General features: G+C 44.6%; 1 protein-coding gene across 3 annotated transcripts; it reads left to right on the top strand.

Annotated features, from left to right (window-relative positions):
• The first annotated feature begins 4,575 nt into the window (after window positions 1-4,575).
• Window positions 4,576-21,155, top strand: SLC25A15 (solute carrier family 25 member 15). Of its 3 annotated transcripts, none has more exons than XM_019749448.3 (7): window positions 4,576-4,712; window positions 7,327-7,451; window positions 10,006-10,264; window positions 14,607-14,744; window positions 16,290-16,459; window positions 17,492-17,650; window positions 18,868-21,155. In XM_019749448.3, exons 2-7 carry the CDS (start codon window positions 7,397-7,399, stop codon window positions 18,990-18,992), a joined length of 906 nt encoding a protein of 301 aa, XP_019605007.1. In that variant the 5' UTR covers window positions 4,576-4,712; window positions 7,327-7,396; the 3' UTR covers window positions 18,993-21,155. The 3 variants fall into 3 exon arrangements, with proteins under 3 accessions (XP_019605007.1, XP_088649242.1, XP_019605008.1); XM_088793116.1 differs by lacking the exon at window positions 4,576-4,712 and adding an exon at window positions 4,909-5,047; XM_019749449.3 differs by lacking the exon at window positions 4,576-4,712 and adding an exon at window positions 5,099-5,123.
• The last annotated feature ends 306 nt before the right edge of the window (window positions 21,156-21,461 follow it).

Genomic DNA, 21,461 nt, shown 5'->3' with positions numbered 1-21,461 from the left:
CCCCATATCCTTTATATGCTGTAGGAGACATTCTTGATTATGTAACAGAACCCTGCTTCCTTTCCCTCCACCCTACCAGGTCTGCAGTGATGATGTCTCAGGGAAGGTGGGCCTCTCCCACAGTCCCAAGGGGATATGTTATCATTGGTCTAAACCAGGGTTGACAAACCACTGCCTGCTAGCCAAATCTAGCCTGCCACCTCTTTCTGTATGGCTGTGAGCCATACAGAACATTTTTTTTTACAGTTTTAAATGACGAAAAAGATTTTTTAAAGACTTTTGTTACAGGTAAAAATTATATGAAATTCAAATTTCAGTGTTCATTAAGTTTTATTGCAATATAACCAGACTTACCTGTTACAGTGTCTATGGCTGCTTTTGCTTGCAATAGCAGAAATGAATAGATGTGAGTGACCGAGATTCCATGCTCTGCAAAGCCTGAACTATTTACTAGCTGGTCCTCTTCAGAAGAAGTTTGCTGACCCCTGTTCTAAACCAATTATGGTAACTCCGTTCTCTTCTCAATGTTTATGTTTTGGGGGAGCATGAGACTCAGTTCTGGGCCAATGAAATTCAAGGGGCAGTTTGACAGAAGGATTCCTGGAAAGACTTTTTTCTCTGATAAAAAGGAAGTGTAGGATAATGATTCCTTCCTGCTTTTGGATGATGCATGTGAGAATGTGATAGAGCCGCAGCAGCCACTTTGTGATCATGAGGGAAAAGCGAAGAGAATCACAGAGAAGCTGACCCAGTACTTTTGAACTGTTAAATTAACCAATCCTAGAACTTTATACCTCCAGATTTCTTTTTGTGTTCAAAATAAACATACTGATATCTGGGCATTCTGTTACTTACAGCCAAGTATATCCTAAAGCATATGATTTAAGAAAACAATTTTTTAAATTATGGCACAGTATTTCCTCTTATTGAAGATCCATTAAATTTTAACAATTTATGGGCATTTCCCCTAATTCTTTGCTATTATAAATTATATAATATTATAAAATATTAAAATTAATATAAAATATTAAAATCATATAAATATTGTAAATTATATAATTACTTAAAAAAACATATATTTTACAAATTCAAACCTAAGGCTCATGAAATACACACCTCAGCTATTAAAAAGCTGCCAAGGACAAGACAAATAAAAAAAAAGGTGGGTAAAAGATACAAATTTCTAGCTATAAGAAATAAATACTAGGGATGTAATGTACAACATGATGGTCATAGCTAACACTGCTATATAATATATAGGAAAACTGTTAAGAGAGTAAATCCAAAGAATTCTCATCACAAGGAGAATTTCTTTTCCTTTTAATTCTTTCTATTGTATCTATGTGAAAAGATGGATGTTAGCTGAACCTACTGTGGTAATCATTTCACAATATATGTAAATCAAACCATCATGCTGTCTGCCTTAAACTTCTACAGTGATGTATGTCAATTATTTCTCAATAAAACTGGAAAACAAACAGAAATTGCCTCCCTTTAAAATACTGTCCTACTAACTCTTTCATGGGGTACAAATTACTCCCATATTCCCTGTAAACAGAAATCCAAATCTGTGTTTATTTCCAGTTAAAACTCTACCTGATTCTAAAAAATGATTTGAGGGAGTTTTCAATGAAAATTATATCAGCAGCCAAGAATATTCAATAGTTGAAATTGTGTAATGAAAGAATATAACTTTCTGTCCTTTCACATTAATGAAAAGTACCCTTGAATTGGAGATAATTTCTGTTTTTTAATTATTTGCGACTTCAATTAACACTTTGTTACAACACACCCACATGGTATCAGGGCCAAAATCCTTTAAGTGGTGAAATTATTTCTCCTTTTAGTATCATTAACCAGTGTATTGTGAAATTCTGTTGACATAGAAAGGCTCCCTTTTCCATGTAGCCATTCTGTCTGTCCTCTCACCTCTGACCTACGTCATACCTGCCGCTTCATCACAGGGCCAGCTGTACTAATGTCCCTGGATTTTGCAATCCCAAGTGCAACAAACAGCTACCTGGAGCAAAGAAGTCAGTGCATTGATTTGTCTGGTTTTTTGATCCCAGGTCTGAAATGCTGTTGGGTTGATCTATCTACATTGAGAGCCATGATTAATCTAAAATTCTGTTCTCAAGAGGCCGTCAGATTCCTGGGGAATTACCCTTAGAACAAACTTTGCATGGACACTTTCATGATTCAATGCCAACCAATCAGTTCTCTGAGCTCCTGTGAGATGTTAAGATTTTTGACATCTGTATATTTGTTTCTCTATTCCTAAAACAGAGATAGCAGAAAGAGCCACTGCTGTGAAGAATTTTAGAGGGAGATTTATTCCAGGAGAAAGAACGTCTAGTTCCTGCAAACTTTTTGCTTTTAAGAGGAAGCATTCTGGAAGGTATTACTATATAGTGTAGTGGTTAAGAATATGAACTTTGTTGAACAACTAGAATTGAACAAGAACTAGATTTGGACAGAACTTTGATGCGTCCCAACTCTTCCCTTAGTACCTGTACAACATTGGGCAAGTGACTTGACCCCTCTAACTAAGCCTGTTTCTTCCCCAGCATCATTCATGCCAGCCATGGGGATATACAGCAAGCAACACAGCAAGTGGAGGAAAAACAAATGAGAGTTTGTGCAAAAAAGGCAACCCCTGTAGATTAGGGGTTAAAAATTTACATGAAAGTTTCCTGCTTACTTCTTAGTTTACAGAATAAATTGAGGCTGAGGGTTGTTAAGGAGAGGCGAGGGAGAGAAGAAATGTTTAAAGCTTCACTAGAGTGATGAGAGTTTGGAGCAGCCCTTGTGAGGGTCAGAGAGGAACGCGCTAAACGAAGACAAGACAAAGTGGGGGGGGGGGGTTAATCTGCAGTAGCACGTGGTGGATTGCGCCTGGAGCAGGGGGCTCAAAGGAGCTGCAGTATGGTGATAGCTGGGGTTTCGAAAGGTTAAAAGACTCACTAAAGGTCACAGATTTTTATGTAGGCGTCTTGGCTCCAAATCCAGACCTCCTTCTAATCTATAACAGGAGATCTGGGTCTGTCCTTAGTTTACTTTCCTTTGGGCCTCATTTTTTGAGTTTTCAAAAGCTACCAGACCAGGTGATGTTATTGCCGATGTCCCTCAGTTCTCTAGGATTTGTAACTGGCGGTTCTGCTCCTGGATCTGCTTCCCACGAATTATGTTACATGTTACTCTGGGCAAGTCATTGAAATGCCCTGGCTTGTTTCTGTAATTAAATTATGCTCCAGAAGCTTGAGTTCTAAAAAGTGCTGATCCTGTAAAAACAGCCTTTGTGCTGTTTTGATGCATGCCCCAATTCATCAGTAGCTCTGGGGCCTTCAAGCACCTCCCTCAGGGAAGTCTATTCAGTTGTGTGTTCACCTAAAATACTCGCACAAGTCACGTCAAATATTTAAGTCACTGACTTGCACCAAGAATCACTTAACTACATTGGCAATAGTTTAATACCATATCCAAACAGGGCAGAAAGTTATAAAAGAAAATGATACTATGTTTTAAGGAAGAAAACATGGTGTAGAAAAGAAGCATAAACCAAAGTAGCCCCAAGGCCATGACGGAATGTTACACTGAGTAGCTGCCAGGGACAGACCAAGACCCTTGACTCTGAGTAGGTGTTAGCTCTGTGTCTTAGGGCCCTAGAGAAAATTCCTTGACTCCTGGTATACAACAGATTCCTTCGGTAGTGCTCTTTAAAAAAAAAAAAAAAAATTCAATTTACTTTTATTTTTTTAACTACGTTTGACAGTCAATATTATTTTGTATTAGTTTCCGTTGTACAGTATAGTGGTTAGGTATTTACATAATTTATGCAGTGATTCCCCGCAATTAGTCCACTACTCACCTGGCATTATACATAGTAGTGTTTTTTAATAAACGGCCAGAGAGCCACAGACATAGCCTAAAATATGAGAGAGGCGGACTAAGAGTTGCATTTTTCATCAGTGGGGATAGATTTCCTTGGGGGAGGTAGAATCAGAAATGTTTTGGGGATTTTTTTAACCGGCAATAAGCATATCTATTTTTCATCACTTCCTTTCCAGTACTTTTGTACTCAATTATAATTGAAAACTAAGCCTTCGATCAAATATATGGTGATGGAAGAACTGACTCTGGGTGGTGAACACACAATGGGATTTATAGATGATATAATACAGAATTGTACACCTGAAACCTATGTAATTTTACTAACAATTGTCACCCCAATAAATTAAAAAAGAAAATTAAGGCCTTGATCCCAGTTCTAGCAAGGTTAACCAGCCTAAAGACTTTTGTCAGCCCTCCTAACATCCTACACCCCCAGCCCCCGCCCTGAGGTCTGACTAGAGTCAGCCTCACGGGGGCCTGGGGGAACCCAGGGGAATGAAAGCATCTCAGAGGCCGGGGCCCTTCGCGCCGCAGCCCCGGCAGCCCAGGCAGGGCCTGCGGCTCCGGGCGCCCCGCAGTCCCGCGGCCTGTGCGAGCTGAGCTCTCCGCCGCACCACGCCGACTTCCGTTTGCGGGCCGTAGCCCGCCCCAGCCGCGGGGGCGCTCTCGAGCCCGGCGGGGCTACCGGGGGCGGGGCGGAGGGCCAACCTGCGGCCCGCGGCCCCTGGCCCACGTGGGGGTTAAGCGGCCGCCCCCGCCACGGAGGTAGAGACAAGCACAGGCAGCGGAGCCGGAGCTGGACGCAGCCTGCTGGCGCGGTGGTGAGAGCAGCCCCAGCCCGGCGCTCGCGGGTTGCAGGGGATCGGCCGGGAGGGAGAAGCGGGCGGCCCTGTGTGTCCGGGCGGCGTGACCTTCCCGGGCAGCTGGGGAAGCGGCCAGCGCGCGGCACACGTGCCCGGGGACCCGCGGACGCGCGTCGCCCGAGCGCTGCCCTGGGGATCGGCGGAGACTCTCGAGCTGCGCGGCCTCTTTTCCGCAGTGACCACTTGCTGGGAAATGTTGCCATCCCTTGCCCTCTTCTCGTGTCATCTAGTCTCCGGGCCGTCTGTGCCCGAGCCCTGGGGAGGACGGAGGCGCTAATGAATGGAAGGCTCAGGCAGGTTGCTGGGCAGTCAGGGAGCGTGCAGAGCCGGGAAGAGAAAGTTGGAACTCGTCTCCTTAAACTGCCCCTGGTGCGGACGAGGATCCCGAGGTCCCGGGGGAGTGGCAAGGCTGGTTTTCGTCCCTACGCCCTTATGCCCTAGCTCTTGTAATGCCCTAGCTCTAGTAACTGCTGGCGGGCAGCCTCCTACCGCGCCACCTTTAGCCTGAAGCTAGAATCTTCCCGTAGCAGCCTGTTACCTGGTGGACAATGCAGCCTCAGGATTCTCCTATAAGAAAAATTAATTTCCCCAGAGAACAATTAAGATGTATGGTTAGCTCAGTTGTCTCTCTCCTGAAGTCGGACCCTGGTGTCGTTTTAAAGGGGGGTAAAGAGACATGAAAGGATTTTGTTTTTATATCCAGGTGGCTCTGAAGGTCGTGAATCAGTTTTAACTCACTGTGATCAGTCTTGCTTCTCCCAAACCATGTCTCTTTCAAACGAAAGCTATGCATAATTTGAATCAATTGCCCACGCTTTGAGTTAATTTGTTAATTCCCATCACTGTTTACTACAAGTAGTTATTTGTAGGATTTGATGTGTTTAAGTTTGGCTTACCTGAAGGGGTTGGAGTCACGGTGATGACACAGAAGAAAGGCGCAGCAGATCTTACTAAGAAAACGTCCATACGAAAAAGAGGGAACACAGAGAGGCCATACTGGTCGTGCCCTGTGTGACTCCTTGATGCACAACCACCGTTCATCTTCCTCTGGCCTCAAATTTCCATCTGCAAAAGGAGGCGATTAGATTAGGCCCTCGATATCCTTCAACAGATATCACCAACTTATGAACCTCAGTAATAGGTAGTGGCTCTCCAGGCCTAGCAGTAACATTAAATTGTTGTCTTGTGCTTCAAAGTTAGTTGCTTTATATAGTGTGCTTTTGTTGTTGCTGGTTTTAAATGTTTTTGTAAAGAATGTAAGATTCTTCGTGTGCGGTCATTGGCAACATGATTCAATTGGTTAAAAAACTTCTTGGTGGCTAAAATTCTCCACTAGTTTAGGATGACGGTGGTGTTCATCAACGATCCAGCCTGCCCCTCCTGTCCTCTGCGAGGTAGCCTGACTAGGGTCACACAGGTCTTCATTGGAACGTGGAATAAAAACTGTTCCTTGTGGTTCACAGAAAAGTCACTTACATAGTTTGAAAATCATACAGACTCGGTTGCTGAGTTGGTTACTTTAATCTTCTACGTTAATCTTCCTTTTTCTAAGTCCCTGCCTCAGCAAGAGTTGGTTTTTGTCCAAAGGTAGAGGAGTAGGCACTAGTTTTTACAAACTTCTTAGGCTCCAGCCCACACCTACTGAATCAAGATTTCCAGGAGTGAAGCCTAGTTCTTTGAATAGTTAACAGGTGCCCCAGGTGGTTCTTATCAAGCAAATCTGGAACACAAAGGACCGGGTGTTGCTTCTCTAGGTGTGCTTGGTGGTCAGGCATTATTGGCAAGTGGGGACTGGCAGCGTTTCTGGTCCCACCTGAGGCCTATTCGAATCTGCATTTCAACAAGATCCCCAGGTGATTTGTGTGCATATTACCATTGAGAAAGTCTGGAGGGGACTAAGGACGACAGTGATGTTTGGTGCTGTGCTTGGTAGCTGTTCTAAGGACTCTCGATGCATGGTCACAGTTCATCGTCACATCCGTCCCACATAGCTATTTATGATTGTCTTTGTATTATAATGAGAATACCTTTATTATTTACCTTGTATAGATGGGGACCTCCAGCTTTAGGGGGCCACCCTGTTGGTGGCAGAATAGGCATTTCAACCCAGGCAGAGCTCTTGTTTCTTTCCAGGCCAGCTGTTTTGTGACCTCTTCTTAGGGACTCAGCACAGGCTGCTGTCCGAGTTTAGAACTGAGCCTGGTGGACTGATGGTTCAACTTAGGCCTCTGAAAAACTAGTCTGAGGTGGCTTGGGACATCTGTGGCTGGCTCCCTTATGTGGCATTTGTTTCTAAGGGCTTCAGAAAGGTTGGTTCGAGTGCCCCCCACCAGTGGCTGTAGCACTGATAAGGAAGATTTTTGATCTGTGAGCTTTTTGTGCGGAGGTGGTGAGCAGGGACAAAGACAGGCCAATCCCTAAGTTGCACTGACACCTTGAGTCCACTCCCTATGGTGTAACGTAGAGCTAATTTCCTGGCTCCTAGAAATTCAGGTCCATTAATCAGTCAGCAGGCCTAGAAAAAGGGAGGCAGCAGAAGCCCGGCTGATGGTGAATTCTTGTCTCCACCCAGGGGTATGAGGTGCTCGTCATAAGCTCCAAGGAATTGCCTTTCACAGAGCCCAGCAGAAGAGTGGGCGAACATGAAGTCCAATCCTGCCATACAAGCTGCCATTGACCTTACGGCAGGGGCCGCAGGTAATCCCTGAGAAAACCCATCTTCTCCTCCTCAAGTACTTTCTACAAGTGAGAGTGAGGGAAAGCGTGGTGAAAATAATACCTTTGTCGCCCCAGAAGCAATATGCTTTAACTTGAAATGAATCCATATAATAGAAGTGTAATATTGGGTTCCGAGTACAGGAGAAGGTAGTTCCCAAGGTTCCCAGTTTATAGCTGGAAAACATCACAGCTCCACGCTGAAGGCCCTTGTCCATTGTCACACAGCTGGGATTTGCAGGTAACTTGGGATTCCACTCCAAGCCTGGCAGTCTCCACAGCCCCTGCAGTACCAAAACAACAGTGCCATCTCTCTAAGGAATTCCAGGGACTGTCCTCACCACTGCTGGGGAAAGAAAGGAGGGCATCCTTTAGCATTGTCTTTGGTAAACGAGACTGACGTTCACTGTGTCTTAAAGCCTTGGAAGGAAACGTGAGGCCCTAGGATTTGCTGGGGAATGGTGGGCTGGGCTTAGGGCTGAGCCCCTGGGCACACTGTGGCCCCACGGGGCACCGGTAAGTACTCCCAGGCAGTGCTTGCAACACACAGGCCACGCTTTTTCTAAAGATCACCTTTGCTCAGCCTGACACAAAGGACAGAATGGGAAGTGCATGGCTGGCAACTGGTTCTCCAGATTCCTGTGTTATGTTAGGGCTGGAGAAAGCACTCAAATGCTCAGACTTTCCAGATGAAAACCCTGTTTTACCCTTGCCTCTCACACCAATTCTTATAAAGGGTTGCAGCTCCCAGGAGTGGGAGCTGAGGGGTAGGTTGTCCCCTGTCCTCTTATCCAGTAGGACCTCGTAGGTCAACAGATCAAGTGCAATCAGACAGCTGCCTCCTCTCATCCTGTCTTTCGCTTCATTGTAAGAAAGAAATTGCTGTTCAGAGAATAGAGTATTTTCCCATGAACCGAAAGTCGGCCAAGGTAGGCTAATGAGGAAGGCTAGAGACATGGCTTTGCAGACACTGATAAGAAGTGTAGGGCAAAGGCTCTGGCTCCCAGGTTAGCCGCCAAGGAGTGTCCTGCCTGAGGAGAAGGGGAAGCTAAGGGCTGCCTCGGTTCCACCCCAGTGGCCTCTTGCCTGCTGTGTGCTTTGGGTCAGCCCCTCACCCTGCTGTGGAAGTGAGCTGTACCCGACCCTGCACACATCCATGCTACATTCCGACATTAACATGGAAACAATGGAACCATTTGGTATCAGGAGTAGGCGGATATTTAGCCACATGAGAAATTTCCAGCTTTTGGAATTAAATATCCGCCTTCAGTCAGTCTATCAAAGATGTCAGATCTGTTGTGATAGAATTGAAAAATCTTACCTTTTCCTAGAAAGCCATTTGTGTGGACAGGTATGTGGGTGCCACATTTATAATTTACAGTACATTTTAAATCTATAAATTACAGCAGTATTGTTGTAAGGCATTTGCTGGTGACTGCCTTTTTATAATAGTATGAACACGTATGGGGCTCTTATAACTGCTAGCATTTACTTTTCCTGATACTGTCGGTAGGCATTTCTTCCTGCGTATGTTTGACCCCCTTTGCCCTCTTCATCCTCCCCACCCACTTCCCCTCTGGTAACCTTCATTCTGTTGTCTTTGTTTGTTTCTTAAATATTTTATGTAAGCCTTCTTTTCAGTGTTGATGAGGCTTAAATAACTTCATCCAGTGGTTATGTTTCCTGACTCAAGCAGAGGACATCCGAGATATGTATGGTGTCCTCGCGGGTCCAAGGGAAGGTGGAAACACTAGCCAGTGGCAGTTCCAAAAATTCTGACCCAGTCCAGGTTCTGGGGATGTTACAGAGTGGTTTTAGGTCTTTTTCTCATGTTCAGAATTTTTCTTGAAGTAATCTAATGCTATTTAGATTTGCTGTATTTCTCTTACAGTATAAAAGCAAATAAATAGATGATTTTTGCTAAGCAAAGGTATGTTTCAGTCCATTCACTATCTCAATACAAATCATTCATTGGTAGTATCCAAATAAGAGGCTTTTCTCGAGGGTCAAATACTTAACTCTTCAGGGATTAATTAGCCACTCAGTTTTCTTTATCTATTGCTTTGTTATTTTTCTGCTAGTCATCAGGCAAAGAGGAGTGATTAACTCTTCTCAGACTTTCCCTCCCATTTTATATGGACACACACACACACACACACACACACACTAACTGCTGTTAACCACTTGTTTGTGGAGGATACAGCAGAGCCAGGCGTTAAGCCCAGGTTTCTCTGACCCCATTGCCAATGCTGCTAAACACATGCCACACCTTTGCATCTGGTGGCTTTGAATGTAGAGCACACGTCTGTCCCTCTACTGTGTGAGCTTCAGGGCTGGAGCTGGGTGCTGGGCACATACGTTGTTTATTGGACTGGGCTAGAAGATTTGTGGTGGGGGGGGCAGGAGATCAAAATGAGCTGAAGCAGAGCTCAGCACTGGGGTGGCTGCCTGTCCCTCATTTCCATGGGTTATCAAGGCTGCACTCTAAAACACAGCCGTAGACTTGTGCTGGAGAAGACTTCTATCCTGGTTGCAGGGGGCACAGCATGTGTTCTGACTGGGCAGCCCTTCGACACAATGAAAGTGAAGATGCAGACATTCCCCGACCTGTACAGGGGCCTCACCGACTGCTGCCTGAAAACATACTCCCAGGTGGGCTTCCGGGGATTCTACAAGGGGACCAGCCCAGCGCTCATCGCCAACATCGCCGAGAACTCTGTCCTCTTCATGTGCTACGGCTTCTGCCAACAGGTGGTGCGGAAAGTGGTGGGATTGGACCGGCAGGCAAAGCTGAGGTGAGCTGAGGATACTGACACTTTCTTGGTTTGTTAAAAAATAGCAACAACCCTGTGATATAGTCAAGATTTTTATGATACTTTACAGGGAAGAAGGTTTCCTTTTTAAAAAATAATTTCTTCCTGATGATGACTATGTTGTCATTGTATTGAAATACACAGTTGCATTACACAAAGGGCGAATTGCCGACGCACCAGGAAAAGGAGGCACCCTCACCGTCAGCATTCTTCAGGAGAGTGCTTCTCAGATGCTGACGGTGGTGCCACTTTTCTGGTGGGCAAAACTGCTGGACAGAAACTACAGAGCAACTTGTGACCCAAGGTTTAAGTTCTACTCAGCACAATACAGAGTCCTGGAAGAGGTCGCCTGAACCCAGTAGGTTTGAGGAGAAACTTGGAAGTTTAGGAGGGGTGTGAAGCATCTGAGAAAATACAGGTGAATGTACTGTTTTCTTTGGCCGAGTCTGGCCTGAACATCAATCAGACTTTGGCCTGTCATCCTTGGGTATTTATTATACAGAGACTAAAAGGAATTCACCGGGATGTTTAGCCGTGCCTTTTTTGAACACTGACTTATTTTTTAAATCATTTAAAACGATGCCATCAGCTTTGTAGTTGCAAAGGACAGTCTTTTTGGTTGTTTTAGTAGGAATCTGAAATCCTATTGCAACTACAGGTCTTTCATAACTAAAGTAGGTTCCCTTTGTACAGAAATGTGCCTAGAGGTCTAAAGACATGCCCTTGTGTACAGAAGAATTCTGTCTTGATGGGGAGAAGCTGTTGTTTAAAGGCTTGGGACTGGATGAGCTCCCTCAGAGAGACAGTGTCTATGGCGGGCTGAGCACTGATCCTAGGATCCTCCAGGACAGAGGGGTCAATAAAAAGAGGAAGGAAAGAAATAAGCAGGAGACGACCAGGAGAGTGAGGTTTCTCTCTCTCCTCCCAGAGAGAGAGACTGACAGGAACAGTCTGTTGTGACTGTAGCTCGGCCCACCCAAGGGAGAGACTGTTCTGAGGGCACCTGGTGTGTGAGTTTCCAGTGTCCTTAGAGAAGGACCCACCGGGGAGAAGACGGGAAACGGTGAGCAACCACGTGAGATTTTGGAGGAGTCCTGCAGGAAAGAAACCCTCCTATTCCCCTTGGCCTCACCCCGCACTCTCCTCTTTTTTGAACTCGCTTTCTTCTTCTTTTTCATCCAGTAGAACAGTGTTTGCTTGTCACCTGTCGGGGAAATGCTGCCTTGGAGTTTACAAAGCTCTGCCGTGTATGTTACATGTCTGGTTGCTCCAGCTTGGATTTTGGGCAAGTAGGGATGGCCTCAGAATCCTTTTTATTTAAAGCATGGTGGCAAATATACCAAAGTATTAATAGTGCCTGTTTTGGAGAGGTGGGACTATGAGAAATTATTTCCCTCCTCTCCATGTTTTGTATGTTACTGGGTGTCTTAATTCTGGCTGCTGTAACAAAATACCATTGACTGCCTGGCTTAAACAACAAACAATTGTTTCTCACAGTTCTGGAGGTTGGAAAATCTAAGATCAAGGTGGCAACTGATTCAGGGTCTGGTGGGGGCCCTCTCTCTGGTTCTGTGAAAGGAGCAAAGCAGGTGTACTCTGTCTTATAGACGGGGAAATGAAGTGCAGATACTACATGCTCAAGATCACGGGTTAATGACAGAGAGCCAGGACTCAAGCCTGTGTCTTCTGAGCCCCCGTCCAGCAGTCTTTCCATGAACACAGCTGGGGCTCTGGAATATTGTATAGGGGTCGGATCTAGAGAAAAGATTAATAAGCAGAAGCAGTGAAAGGAGAGAACTGCTTGTGAGAACCTGTTGTGAATTTCTGCAGTAATACTGTAAATATTTGTCTGTTCTCGATTTGAACACTGCCCCGAATGGTGTCCTCCTTTGACCTTTGGCTGGATGGGGTCTTACATGCCAGGAATGTTCAGGTACATGTTTGTCGAACGGGTGATAGTTGATTCTTACCAAATGCCATCCTACGCCTGTTGTCATTTCAATTCCAGCTCTAAACGCTTATACTTTAGGCACAAGCTGGGGCCCATGGACCTCATTTAGTGCACTGGTAGGTGAAAGTATTTATTAGAAAGCCAAAGTCCACTGCAGATATGATCTGGCCTTGTTGTTGCACCATAACAACATGCTTGGTGTTTGTTCAGGCATGTGAGCCATTACTGCACCTGAGATTGAGTGGTCGGCTACATTTACTGATGCTACCTTTGTTCCAGCCATCTTGGCAAATTGGTTCATGACCCTAATTGCCTGTAGCCTGTCAGCAGGTTGACAGAGAGTCCCCGAAGGAGGCCAACTATGGATCTGCAAGCTGGCTGAAAGATAGCAGAAACCATTTCAAGCTTTGGTTTTGACAACCAAGCTAAGCAGGAATGGAGTGGGAAGGAATGAGGTGAGCGGCGGACAGTTTTCACATGAGTGCCCGCACAGTTGTTTATCTCTCTCCTCTGGAAAGGGTCCAATGTCTTATCCTCTAAAATCAAAAGGAACTCCGTATTGCAAGCAGTGTCTTCCTCCAGAGTGAAAGCCAACTCCAAGCCAGCCTTCTGAGACCTGACACCTATCACACATCCATCCGCGGCACCAAGGCCAGGCCACCAGGGGATATTGGGGCCAGGATTGGAGGCAGCCCTTGATTATACACTAATGTTTGACATCTGTTTATGTAACTATTAGTTTATTGGAACTTTAGGACAACTGATTGTGGTAGGTCTATTAAGCTTTTGCTCAGAATTTGGAGAACAATTGTGAGGGGATCTCTCTGCCTGGGGCTGTCAGCGGAGGGGATTTCCTTGAGGGGCCTTTGGGAATCTGGGAGTAGTGCTAGTAGTTTAGTGACAGCAGGATGCTGGCATTTAGTGGGTGAGCCTCAGGGAGCCAGTTATCCTGCTGTGAGTGGCGCAGTCCTTCTGCCCAGTGAGGGGTTGTTTCGCTCCATATGTGAGCTGTGCTCCCAAGATGAAATGCTGTCTTGGGATTTGGAGAGGATCTTCTTTTATGACCCCCATGAACTCTCAGGGAGGTCTTCCTGGTAATTTGTTTCTTAGACTTCCCTCCATATTCTTGAACTTGTATTGGATTCCAGTTTCACAGCCCTGCTGGTGACTGTGGCTGGTGGCACTGAATGTCTGTGAGACCAGGGCAGTACTTCTGGTTTTGTGTTTGTGTGCATTCATTCCTCCACTTACATTTCCAGCTTAACCATTTTACCTACAGCTGCCAGGCTGGCTGACCCACATGGGCTTCTCCCTCTCCTCCAGCACCGTCACACTGTCCTTGTGCCCTCTGCGTTGTTGCGGAGGTCAGAAGGTCATCAGCTGAACTGGGAAATCTTTTTGGAATGAGCAACTTTTTGATTAACAGTTTATCCTGGATTTTCATCTGTGGCAGTTACATTACATGCCTGGTTGCTCCAGGTTGGATTTTGGGCAAGTAGGGATGGCCTCAGAACCCTTTTTATTTAAAGCATAGTGTCAAATGTGCCAAAGTATTAATAGTGCCTGTTTTGGAGAGGTGGGACTATGAGTAATTTTTTTCCTCCTCTCCATGTTTTGTATGTTACTGGGTGTCTTAATTCTGGCTGCTATAACAAAATACCATTGACTGCCTGGCTTAAACAACAAACATTTGTTTCTCACAGTTCTGGAGGCTGGAAAGTCCAAGATCAAGGTGGCAACTGATTCAGGGTCTGGTGGGGGCCCTCTCTCTGGTTTGCAGACGGACACCTTGCTGTGTTCTGCATGGGAAAGGGAGGGCGGGAGGCAGGGAGGGAGAGACAGAGAGAATGAGAATGAACGAGCACGCAAACTGGTTCTCGGTCTGGTCTCTTCTTATAAGGGAACTAATCCCACATACGAGCTCCACCCTCAAGACTACATCTAAACCTGGTCACCTCCCAAAAGTCCCCCCCTTCAAATACCATCACATTGGGGTTAAGCCTTCAACATAGGAATTTGGGGATGGGAGACACAAATATTTGGTCCGCAGCACTGTGACCAATAAAAAGAGCATGGATTTTGCAGTCAGGCAGACCTGAGTTTGAATCCTGGCATTGCCACTTAGTAGCTGCGTGACTTTGAGCACATTATGTATCACCTTTAAGCATCATTTTCCCCCATGGAAATTGGGGTGTTGCTGTCAGCTCCCCAGGGCTATGGCATCCATAGATGCAAGACCCTGGTGGGCACCCAGGAAGTGTTTCTCTCCGTTCATATTCGCTGTCCTCTAACGCTGAAGTGTTTCAGCATGGTGAGTGCTGAGTGAATGAGTAACAGGACAGGTAATTGGCCTCTTGTGCTGTGTCCTTTCAGTGATCTGCAGAACGCAGCTGCCGGTTCCTTCGCCTCTGCGTTTGCTGCACTGGTGCTCTGCCCCACTGAGCTTGTGAAGTGCCGGCTACAGACCATGTACGAAATGGAGACCTCAGGAAAGATAGCCCAAAGCCACAAGTAAGCACCCCGGGCGCTAACAGTAGGTCTCTGTTGCCTTCATGTATTGAGTATTTTGTAATTTTATATTGTACTAAAATTAAGTGGCAGAGAAAAAAACAGATTTATGTACTTTAAAATGTGTTTCTGGAATATTTTCCCCTACCAGTCAGGATAATTTTCTGAACGGACTGCCTGTGATGGTTGGACCCATCACCCCACCTGACAGATATTTAATACCCCACAGACCTCCAAAAGTATAAATCTTTAAAACTTTTTATTGAAGTATGGATGCACAGAAACCATTAGTGTGGGTTTCTATAAGTAGTCACAAAGTGAACATGCCTTTGTAACCAGTGGCCAGATTAAGAAATAAAACATTAACAGCTCCTAGAAAGTTGCCCTCACGTCCCTGCGAAGTAGTTTAAGGTATTTTTAAAGAAAGTTATTGTTAGCTCCAAAGGACTTAGGCAAATGGACACTTTGCACAAAAGTAAGTGTTGGTTGACTGTATTTTAGGTATAGCAGTGCCCACGCAAGGGTATGTGGTAGTTTGGGGTTAAGACTTGGATTGGAAGGCTGGCTGATTGTGTCGAGTTGGATTCCTTTGTCACATTCTCGTTAGAATGAGAGTGGTGTTGCTGGAAGGACCTGGCTAATGGGTAATGCCTGAGAAGCCTTCTGAAGTCCTCAGACGGAGATAATCATTAAAAGCAGGTGGCCTTTACCACCTCAGGGCTTACCTGCATTGGTACAAGCCTGGTCATCTGCTGAGAACAAAGGGAGAAGCTAGGGGTTCACCAAGCTGCACCCAAGTGTGTGGTTTTCTGGCGTCTGGCGCTCTTGTTCCAGGGACTAAGTCTTCCATGGCTCACAGCATCAGGAAGAGGAGCCGAGAGGGCAAGTGTCCTGCATTTGGCTGCTGCAGGACTCTGATCTGCTTGAAATAAAAATTCTGGCATACCTGCCTCTCCAAGAACTACAGTCTTAGTGTTTGCCTCTCAGGAATTGAAACTCAGTTCCTAGAACTTCTTTGGTCTTGCTTTCAAGTAACATTTACTCCCTTGCTCATTTCCCTGCACTCACACAAAACAAAACGACTCCTAAAACCCCTGAACAAATTTCCTCAAAACACACATCTAAAGAAAGGTTGAGGAAATAGGAATTGAGGGAAGTAAGGGACTGGGCAAATACAATACCATTTTATTCGTGCTGAGTTTAGACTCTCCTTATTGTAACTTCACTTATTCACTGTTGAAAAAATGGGCATTAGCTCCTTTACGTCATGGATAATATGACTTCTAGAAATGTATGCATCCATGTAAGTAAAATGTCTTTACCATACAATAAATAGTTAAGGTGATGAAACTTGTTATAATTTTATCTATACTTCTCCGAGAGATTTCCTTCCCCCACACGCCTTTTATTCTCAGAATTCTGGTTCTTCGCTTTCTAAAATGAGCTGCTTCCTTTCTAGAGTTTAATCAGCTCTGTGATTGGGTGCGATTGCGATTGTTGTCCTTTCTCCCCTACCTGCCTTAACACTCTAGCTCTTTCTCCTCCCAGTACAGTTTGGTCTGTCGTGAAGAGTATCCTCGGAAAGGATGGCCCATTGGGCTTTTACCATGGACTCTCAAGCACTTTACTTCGAGAAGTACCGGGCTATTTCTTCTTCTTCGGCGGCTATGAACTGAGCCGATCGTTTTTTGCATCAGGGGGATCAAAAGATGAACTAGGTAAATGGGTTTTCATTAGGTTTGATGGTGTCAGCTTTCCAATGGTGTGGTTGCTGCAGATTCCATGCACTCTGCGCCCCCTTGTGGCCAGTTCGCCTGGCACTGGGGTTTCCGGATGCTGGAAAGCAACGTGGCGCTGGCGATTACTGGCACTTTCCTCTGGGGGGCGCTGGTGACTGCTGGCACCTTCCGCTGGGCTTGGTAATTTCCTCAGGACTGGCTGAAGCAGTACATCCCAAACTTCTTTACTGCAATAACATTTGTTAATTTGTTCTGGCTCCATTTTAGGGGTGAGGAAATACAGAAATTACTTTCCCTATGGGAAATCAGCAATATGTGGGCAAATCACCTATAAATCATCTTGCAATAAGCTTAAAGCTTGGTAATAAATCTTGATAATATTTTGAAAACAGTGAAAAGTGTAGTTCTTTCTAACTTACCCTATTTAGCTGCTTGACACAACATATCAGTGTTTGGCTCTCATGAGTGTGATTACTTTTTTCTTAAGTACCTCCCGTCCGTGTTTTGGACCTCTTCTGGGCATAGTCCAGCTCCCAGGCTAAACTGTTGCATTTAGTAAGACAACTTTGGTTTTTCATGGTAAAGGAAGAATCAGGGCCGTTGGGCATTAAAATATTAAAGTACTTCAGAGTGAGAAAGTTGAAGATACGACCTATGTTTCAATGTTCTAAAGTCTCATTCATCCTGGTAGGGCACTGCCATGCTCCCGGGGGCCTGCTGGTTGTGTGTGGACCAGCCCTCAAGGATGGAGCAGGAGGGCCACAGCACCACAATGACCAGCCTAAATGTGACCCTTACTAGGGCTTCCGGTCCTGGCGAGATGAGGGGTAGACCCAGACTACCAAACGGAACCTGTGCTCTTAGAGCTTTGGCAGTTGCCTCAGGGAACTGTGTTCCACAGTATTAGCATTTGTATTTGCATCTATCTGCAGCCACTACTACCTTGACCTCTAGAAATGTCACATCAGCCGTTCTTGAGACAAAACACTGTTTGCTGATGTTCTTCTCTAGGACCCGTCCCTTTGATGTTAAGTGGTGGAGTTGGTGGAATCTGCCTCTGGCTTGCTGTTTACCCAGTGGATTGTATCAAGTCCAGAATTCAAGTTCTTTCCATGTCTGGAAAACAGGCAGGATTTATTGGAACCTTTATAAGTGTTGTGAAAAATGAAGGTGAGTCTGCTAATTGCAGAAACACAGTAGGTATGTATAGAGTGATTGGTCATTTCACTGCTAGTCTTGTCAAAGTTATGTATCATGGCTCTCGTTCCCCTGCCTCATATCCCTTTCTAGCACTGTATATTAATCCATGTTTGTGGATTTGTTTCCAACCCCCGTTCTTTAGCTTACTTTCATTATTCTCAAGGATGTTTCAAGTTCTTATTCCTAACCGCTGTGCCAGTTACCTGTCAGGATTCTTTGTACTAAATAGCGTGGCGGGAATTATTAAAATATGGACTTTAAGGGGACAGATGTTTTAAAGTTAGCACCACTTGTTTTACATAGTAAAGATAGTATCAGAAGATGACCCTAAGAGAACCACTAAGGGATTTAAAAGAATGTACAACATCCTTAATGCTAGGACTTCTAGAATTAGAAATACACTAAGCAACTTCTAAAGGTGATATTCTATCATTGTTTAGAGTTATGCAGTAGGATGAAGAGTTCCTACTCAAGTTTGTGTAAAGCCAATTTTATGCTACTAGTGAGTAAAGATCTGCCCTTCTAAGAAACATGTACTATACCTCTTAAAGCTTGGGATGTCAACCCCTCTGTCTTGATTTTAAAACAGAGCACAGTATCAGTATGCACAAACTGTTTATATAGTATCCCAAATAGAGTACAGACACCTTGTATGTTACTAAATGTAACCCCTTTAAATTTACATAACAATTTATAGTTTTACAAAGTACTTATGAAGTACTTACCTTTATCTAATTCCATCTTCGTAACCACCCTGGGCAGCACTAAAAGTAGAAACGGGTCTCTGACTTCCGACTTCCATACCAGCACTGTTTCCTCTGGCCCGATGGTGTATGGCTCCTGCCCCCTGGAGAAACTGCAAAGCTACTATGGCCTGTGGCTGCCTTCTGTTTGCCCACATGAGGCTTAACTCTGCCCGATCCATTTACTAGGAGTTAAACAGGCATGAGATCGCTGTATGCTTCCTGAGCATCACCCAACTTTGCTGGAAGACCTGATGTCCTGTTTCCATTAGTCTATTTAGTTCTATTAGTCAAGGGAAACCTGGAAATAAATCCTTTTGTCACTTGTTCGGTTTTAGTGCTATTGTCTGGATTTGCAAGTATAAAAATATCTATGCTATGCAGCTTTGTGGGATCTCTCCAAGGAAGGGAATCTCAGTCTTTGATCATTCTTTTGTCTTCTAGGAATAACGGCCTTATATTCTGGACTGAAACCTACTATGATTCGAGCGTTCCCTGCTAATGGGGCACTATTTTTGGCCTATGAGTACAGCAGGAAGCTGATGATGAACCAGTTCGAAGCATACTGAAGAGTCCTGGCAAACCTGGATCCAAGTACAAGCATAACTACAATTCATCTCAGGGTTTGATGGAGTACAAGACCAATGTGGAATTATTTTGATTTCGTGAGAATTTTGTTTTTGTCTTCTGTTCTTCTATGCTAAATCTTAAACTTTATGGAGGGACCTCTAGTCTACATCATATAATTTCTGCCCATAATTGTATTGAAATACAAAAGTTGCAGCTCTTGTCATTGGTGGGACATCCAGGATAAGCCTCTGGCCCTCTGTACCTAATCTGAAAAGCTAAATATAGTTATATCAGGGATTTTGCATTAACCGGCGTATTTGGTTTGGAAGGTGATGTGTTGTGAGTGAAGCACAGTTTTGTTCCATGTTTAATCTCAGATCTCACCAGAAGCACCTACAAGTAACTTTGTATCATGAAGATGGTTATAAATGATAACTCATTCTAGATGTAGGGTCTCTTTTAAAATCTGCTTAGCCCATGCACTATACCAAGTGGTTAAAGTTTTTAAAAAGGTTTCCTGTGGTGCTTGAAAACTAAAACACCATCTAGATTTTAAAAAGGAGGATATACCTGCATACGGTATGGCTTCCATGTTCCTGATTTAAATTTCAGAGTATGCATCCTGGATTTTCCCAAGATGCTCTAATGTTAAAATAGTGCCATTAATTTTCTGGGTGGGATCATATTATACTGACATATTGTTGGGTGTGGCCTAGAGTATCAGGCCCTTGGGAACAGCGTGGCCTTCACCTGTGCCAACTTCCATTCTTCTCCTCTCCCAAAGAGCTTCTCCTCTGCTGGGCTCTAGGTAGAGGAAGGGGTTGAGGGGAGGGGGGTGTGCTGCTATGCTTTGTGAAGACCTTATGGCTGATGACAGCCCTTAGCTTCTGTCTCTGGGTGGGATTCCAGAATATTCTGTCGGACCACTCACTCATTGCCTCCACCAATTGGAAACCCACCCAGGGAGCAGAGTGCCAAAGCCAAGAGAAGCCCTTGTTCCCTGTCTGGTGACTGAGTGACAGTATTCATGGGTAGAATCCTCTCCTTAGAACTAGACAAAAATGTAGTGTTTGCACCACACAGTGAGGAATATCAAGGCTGACCCACTCTCATATTTATCTTGGGAGTCCATAACTCCTCCCCATGCGTTTACACTGTTGGAGCCTCTTATATTTGGTACTGGCAATCAGTGAATTTTAATGATGACTTTATGTGGAGTGTGACTTTATAAAGCAATGAAACAAAAAATGTAATTTTTATTTAGCTATGTTGTACGTATGCACAAACCCCAGTTCCTCTGATTCCCACAGACTTGGGGATGGGCAGCTGTTCTTTAGCCATTTGGTGTAAGACTCCCTCTTGTCACAGCTAAAGGAAGCCTCCTCATTCCATGCCGCCCCAAAACTAGCAAGGGCTCTCTCCATGAAAAGTGTTCCTAAGCAGCCGGCAGTGTTAATAACAGGCCACACCGTGTATAGCCCTTCAGCAGAATATAAATCTTGTGTGAAACCTCCAGTCTCCTTAAGCTTTTTGTTCTCCGTGAAGCCTTTCTGGTAACTCCAGCCATATGCCAGAAGCAAGAGGGTCAGGAAAGTGAGGTGCTGACAAACGGGGGCGGCTGCAGACATTGGGGGAGGGGACGCCTGGTGTTGTGCTTGATGGGCTCCAGAGCTATTTACTTTAAAAGAAATCCACGTTTCTACCTTACTTTTCTCTCCATACTTAAATGGTCCGTAGCTACTGAGTGGTACTTCGTCTGAACAGGCCTGGAGTGAAGCAAAATAGAAAATGGCTCTCACTTCCAGCAGGAAGTGAACTGCTGCAGAGTCCACGGCCCCCCTGCCTGGCGCCCCCGCCTGGCGCCCGTCTGCATGTCTCAGCCTTGTTGGCAGTGGGCCTTTTCACATGTCATCCTTTAAAGATTTAACTAAACATCTTCAATATAAACAGTCTGAGGCAACTATGAGTGAGTGGGAGTAAGGAATGGAAACCTAAGTCGGGAATTTATTGTTCATTCTCTTTGTTTAATTCATGGTTCAGTATTTGGGTATAATTTGTCCCATTTCAGATCTGTACTCCAGACAAAAATATAGTAACTTGAAATACTGTGTTTAAAGAAATTCTAGTATTCTGTATCATTAAATTATTTGCCTAATATTTGAGCATATGAATTTTTGTTTGTTTTTTTTTAAAGTGTTTTACATCCATGCTAGGAACCAACTGTCAGGAATGTTAAGAGTTATGTATAGTAATATTTCAAGGTGAGGGTTTTATTGAAATGAGCACTGTTTTTTTGTTAAGGGGTTTCTGATGTAAAATAACTTCACTGTAGGTAAACAGACAACAATACACGTTCTTTTTATACACTAGTTATTAGAATTTCTATCTCCCTCCACCAGGCTGTGGACGCGGTATGACTGATTTGACAGGATGTTGTTCTATTTTTAAAATAAACTTCTTGCTATTAA

Source organism: Rhinolophus sinicus, chromosome 16 (assembly GCF_057876585.1).
Source record: "Rhinolophus sinicus isolate RSI-liver-muscle chromosome 16, RSI-T2T, whole genome shotgun sequence".
Taxonomy (NCBI): domain Eukaryota; kingdom Metazoa; phylum Chordata; class Mammalia; order Chiroptera; family Rhinolophidae; genus Rhinolophus; species Rhinolophus sinicus.
Note: the sequence above shows the minus strand (reverse complement) of the source record. Positions and strands in the feature narration are given on the sequence as shown.

What these genes read in the sequence shown, in the direction of transcription:
- SLC25A15 (XM_019749448.3), top strand. Translation starts at nt 7,397, where the DNA reads ATGAAGTCCAATCCTGCCATACAAGCTGCCATTGACCTTACGGCAGGG. An exon ending in AAGATAGCCCAAAGCCACAA is followed by an intron (nt 14,745 to 16,289) that starts GTAAGCACCCCG and finishes TTCTCCTCCCAG; the next exon opens with TACAGTTTGGTCTGTCGTGA. An exon ending in AAGTGTTGTGAAAAATGAAG is followed by an intron (nt 17,651 to 18,867) that starts GTGAGTCTGCTA and finishes TTTGTCTTCTAG; the next exon opens with GAATAACGGCCTTATATTCT.